General features: G+C 44.5%; 1 protein-coding gene across 1 annotated transcript in view; it reads right to left on the bottom strand.

Annotated features, from left to right (window-relative positions):
- Nucleotides 1-2,918: 2,918 nt before the first annotated feature.
- Nucleotides 2,919-5,452, bottom strand: part of LOC103251802 (piRNA biogenesis protein EXD1-like) — an 8,523-nt gene continuing 5,989 nt past the window's right edge. The window contains 2 exon segments of the mRNA XM_008050428.2: nucleotides 2,919-3,052; nucleotides 3,055-3,670. Of these exon segments, the coding sequence (XP_008048619.2) occupies nucleotides 2,919-3,052; nucleotides 3,055-3,670 (750 nt within the window).

Raw genomic sequence — 5,452 nt, 5'->3', positions numbered from 1 at the left:
TCAGGCAATTCACTTGCCTTGGTCTCCCAAAGTGCCTGGATTACAGGCTGAGCTACCAAGTCTGGCCCTTGTTAATTTTTTTTTTTTTTTTTAGTTGGAATCTCACTTTGTCACCCAGACTAGAGTGCAGTGGCCGCTCCTGGCCACCGCAGCCTCGACCTGCTGGGCTGCAGCGATCCTTCCGCCTCAGCCTTCCAAATAGCTGGAGCTACAGGCGTGCGCTACCATGCCCGGCTAATTTTTTTGATTTATTGTAGAGATGAGGTCTCGCCAAGTTGCCCGGGCAGGTCTCGAATGCGTGGGCTCAGGCAATCCACTCGCCTCAGTCTCCCAAGGCGTGGGATTACAGGCTGAGCCACCGAGCCTGGCTAATTTTAAATTTAAATAGCTACATATGGCTAGTGGCTACCACATTAGGTAGTGCAGCAAAGGCCAACAGTCCTGTGTCTTTTTAAAGCATAGTCAAAACCTACATAATAAAGAATAAAAGGCTGGGCTCAGTGGCTCAGCCTGTAATCCCACGCCTTGGGAGGCTGAGGTGAGTGGATTGCCTGAGCCCGTGGGTTTGAGACCTCCTGGGCAAATTGGTGAGACCTCATCTCTACAATAAATCAAAAAAACTAGCCGGGTGTGGTAGCGTTCACCTGTAGTTCCAGCTACTTGAAAGGCTGAGGCAGAAGGATCGCCGGAGCCCAGCAGGTCGAGGCTGCGGTCACCAGGAGCGGCCACTGCACTCCAGTCTGGGTGCCAGAGTGAGACTCCAACTCAAAATATAAAAAATAAAGAAAAAAATCTTTTACCACGAAGACTACTTTATTATACTGTGTAGCTTATTTATGTTTTTTGTTTTATTGAGTCAGAGTCTCACTCTGTCACCCAGGCTGGAGTGCAGTGACATACTCACTGACCACTGAAGCCTCGACCTGCTGGGCTCAGGCGATCCTTTCACCTTAGCCTTCTAAGTAGCTGGAACTACAGGTGAGTACCACCACACCCAGCTAATTTTTTGATTTATTGTAGAGATGAAGTCTTGCCAAGTTGCCCAGCTAGTTTTGAATCCCTGGGCTCAGGCAATCCTTTTGCCTCAGCCTCCCAAAGTGCTAAGATTATAGGTGTGAGCCACTGCACCCAGTCTGTTTTATTTTTTTGGGTCAGAGTCTCACTCTCTCACCCAGGCTAGGGTGCAGTGACATGATCACATCTACTGCAGCTTTGACATGCTACAGCTTTGACCTGCTGGGCTCTGGTGATCTGCCTCAGTCTTCCAAGTACCTGGGATGACAAGGGTGTGCTACCACACGCTCAGCTAATTTTTTGATTTATTGTAGAAAAGAGGTCTCGCCATGTTGCTCAGGCTGGTCTCAAACTCCTGGGCTCCTCCTGCCTCTGACTCTCAAAGTGCTGGGATTATAGGTGTGAGCAACTGTGCCCAGTTTCTTCGTAGGATTTGTGTATATATGTTGTAAGTAGTAACTGAATGGTTCCATAAGAAGTTAAATCAATTCCAGGAACTTAACAGGAATTCATGCCCTTTCCAGACCACATTCTGGGCTCAGTCTAAAGATACATTCATCCAAGATGAACCAGAAACCAGACTGACCCCAAGTAACTTTCTAAACTAAGGATTAGGTAAGACAAAGCAACCTCGGGGCTGAGCCAACTGCTCTTAGGCGCCTGCCTTTACCTTAAACTCAGGCAAGACTTGGGCTCTGGAGTTTGGAAGGGCATAGCAACTCTTTTCATGGCTCTCAATAGAATCGGTAGGTGCATACAAGGATATTTCTGATCTTAGACTGTCCCTAAGTGTAAGAAGTAACAGAGAGAGTTCTGTAACAATCAAATTACAGATTTATAAACTAAGCTCTAGACCTAGAAATGTAGACATTTCTTCCCACCCTAACCCAATTAAGAAAAGTAAGAGATGGCTGGGCTCCGTGGCTCCGCCTGTAATCCCAGGGCTTTGGGAGGCCGAGGTGAATGGATTGTCTGTGCCCGCGGGTTCGAGATCCGCCTGGGCAACTTGGTGAGACCTCATCTCTACAATAAATAAAAAATTAGCTGGGCGTGGTAGCACGCACCTGTAGTTCCAGCTACTTGGAAGGCTGAGGCGGAAGGATCGCTGGAGTCCAGCAGGTAAAGGCTGCGGTGGCTGGGAGCGGCCACTGCACTCCAGTCTGGGTGACAGAGTGAGAGTCCAACTAAAAAAAACAAAAAAAACAAAAGTAAGAGATAACCCAATGCCAAATCAGGTTTATTGGTCATTTTACACAAAAGAACGTGAACAACCTGCAAGGCTCAGTACAAGATGCCTTTCTTTCACTCCAAGAAAGCACATCAACTAGAATGGGCCAAATTTACAAGTTTACAGAACAGACATCTAAAATGAAACCCAGGGTCCCTGTTTGTTAGGAAAATAGACAAAACCTTCTAAAAGTAAATGAAATAAAAACAAATTAAGGCTAAGATATTGATTCCTATAATAGTTATTAATTATTGTTTGCCTATGACATGAGACAGACAAAATATTCCAAAATTCAGCTATAAAGCTAATATTTTTAAAAGGAAAAAAGTACTAGTAAAGCTGTTTTGTGCCAATTTTCTTAAACGTATGACTAATAGTTTTATCAACTCCCTTCAAAGCAATCAAAAAGTCAAAAAAGAAAAAACACAAAATTTTAAATTATACATTCTCCCTGATACTAAGTCCAAGATTTTTCTTTTCTTCAAATTCTCTAAACCCAAATTATGAGAAATAATTCACTCTGGCCACTGGGAACATTTCTGCACAGTGACATAATTAGGGATTTTGTTCCATTATTTAACTTATCCAATCCCATCCTAATCCAAATACCAGGAATGTAGGAGTAAGCAAGAGGATACAGTTTTCTCCATAGCCTGTGACTAAAGCAATATTAAACCTACACAAGAAACTTAAGCACAGTGGAAAGTCCTGACAGCAGAGGAAATGAACCACCTTTATGGCTTTGGTAGATTTGGTAGAGATTTTGCAAATCTCTAAGGTAGATTTCGAAAGGATTTATCCAGGAATCATATTCTCCAAGGCTGGACAGGGAGAGAGTGTGGAAAACATAGTTTTCCCTAAAAGATGAAAGGTGTCACTTGGAGATACTCTGGTTTCCTGAGGAAGAGGAGACACTGTAACATCTTGCTTTACACATTTTAAATCTTTCTCATTTTCCACTAACTGTTGAATCTCCTCTTTCAAAGATAAACGTGGCTGTAACTCATGTCTGGGTATCCTAACGTGTTCTTTTTGAGTTGTTCCCTGGTCTTCTGAACACTTTGACACAGTACAAATGAGTTTGTTACTGGAATCCTCCCTGGCTTCCTCTTTCGTTATGGGAGGTAGATGCTGAGGTTCTGCAGTTTGCTTATTCTTAGATTTTTCTTTCAGAAACTTCACATCCTCATGAAACTCATGAGATGTAAAACTTGGAGCTTTATCTATCCTAGAATTTTTACAAAATAAGAAAGCTCCGACTTTTTCCTCTTTCTCTGCTGTGTCTGTCACTAACTTCTTTGGATGTACCACTGTCCTGATGAGGAGTCCCTGTGCATCCACCTTGTAGTCTCTTGCAGCTCTCTCTCGGCGCTGCTTCTGGAAGGTCTTGAATTGACGCAGTTCCTCTGGAAGCTCCATACATGTAGGCTAAGAAAATAAAATGAACACAAGTTTACTATAACTAAACTGAATATGGTACTTAAAATCATTTCTAGTATGCGTAACAGTAATTGGCAAGCGAGAATCTATTCAAATGTGTTCATATAGTACCCTCTAGTGTATGAAACTGTAGTATTACTGTTTTTGAGTAATTTCAATATTTTGAAAAGGCAATGAATCCATACCGGAGTGTGTATGTATGCATGTATGTATAAAGACCATACAGGAAGAGTAAGACTCCCTTCCAGCTTGGCTCCAGTTGCCTTGGCATTTGCATCCTCTTAAAGCAGTTTCTCGTGCAATCTCCCAGAGATAGTCTATGCATGTATGATCATATACATACATACATCACTTAGTAAAAAGCTTATTTTGAAATTTGATTACATGTTTTAACATTTATTGGTAGCACGCGCCTGTAGTTCCAGCTACTTGGAAGGCTGAGGCGGAAGGATCGCCGGAGCCCAGCAGGTCGAGGCTGCAGTGGCCGGGAGCGACCACTGCACTCCAGTCTGAGTGACAGAATGAGACTCCAACTCAAAAATAAAAAAATAGGCCGGGCTCGGTGGCTCAGCCTGTAATCCCAGCGCTTTGGGAGGCCGAGGTGACCTGGATTGCCTGAGCCCATGGGTTCAAGACCCGCCTGGGCAACTTGGGGAGACCTCATCTCTACAATAAATCCAAAAAAATTAGCCGGGTGTGGTAGCGCACACCTGTAGTTCCAGTTATTTGGAAGGCTGAGGTGGAAGGATCACCAGAACCCAGCAGGTCGAGGCTGCGGTGGTCGGGAGCGGCCATTGCACTCTGGTCTGAGTAACAGAGTGAGACTCCAACTCAAAATAAATAAATAAATAGATAAATTAAAATTAAAAAATAAATAAATAAAAAATAAATAAAGGTGGCTCAGCCTGTAATCCCGCCCCTTTGGGAGGCTGAGGTGAGTGAATTGCCTGAGCCTGCGGGTTCGAGACCCACCTGGGCAACTTGGCAAGACCTCATCTCTACAATAAATCAAAAATTAGCTGGGTGCGGTAGCACGTGCCTGTAGCTCCAGCTACTTGGAAGGCTGAGGCGGAAGGATCACTGGAGCCCAGCGGATCGAGGCTGCGGTGGCCGGGAACGGCCACAGCATTCCAGTCTGGGCACCAGAGTGAGACTCCAACTAAAAAAAAAAAATTAAATAAATACAAATGAAAAAATTAAAAAATTAAATAAAATTTATTTATTTATTTGTTTGTTTGTTTATTTATTATTGAGCTGGAGTCTCTGTTGCCCAGGCTGGAGTACAGTGGCACACTCATGGCCACCACAGCATCCACCTGCTGGGCTCAGGTGATCCTTTCACTTCAGCCTTCCAAATAGCTGGATCTGCAAGCGTGTATCACCATGCCTGGCTAATTTTTTGATTTATTGTAAAGACCTGGTCTCACCAAGTTGCCCAGGATGGTCTCACCTTGGTCCCCCAAAGTGCTGGGATTGTAGATGTGAGCCACAACGCCCAGCCTAAATTGATATTCTTAACTAAAAAATTTGTCTGGCCGGGCTTGGTGGCTCAGCCTGTAATCCCCTGCCTTTGGGAGGCTGAGGTGAGTGGATTGCCTGAGCCCGCTGTTTCAAGACCCACCTGGGCAACTTGGCGAGACCTCATCTCTACAATAAATCAAAAATGAGCTGGGTGTGGTAGTGCGTGCATGTAGTTTCAGCTACTTGGAAGGCAGAGGTGGAAGGATCGCCGGAGCCCAGCAGGTCGAGGCTGCAGTGGCCGGGAGGGGC

Source organism: Carlito syrichta, unplaced genomic scaffold, assembly GCF_000164805.1.
Source record: "Carlito syrichta isolate Samal-C Ts95f unplaced genomic scaffold, Tarsius_syrichta-2.0.1 Scaffold145504, whole genome shotgun sequence".
NCBI lineage: Eukaryota > Metazoa > Chordata > Mammalia > Primates > Tarsiidae > Carlito > Carlito syrichta.
The sequence above is the reverse complement of the archived record's forward strand: the minus strand, read 5'-3'. Positions and strand labels throughout refer to the sequence as shown.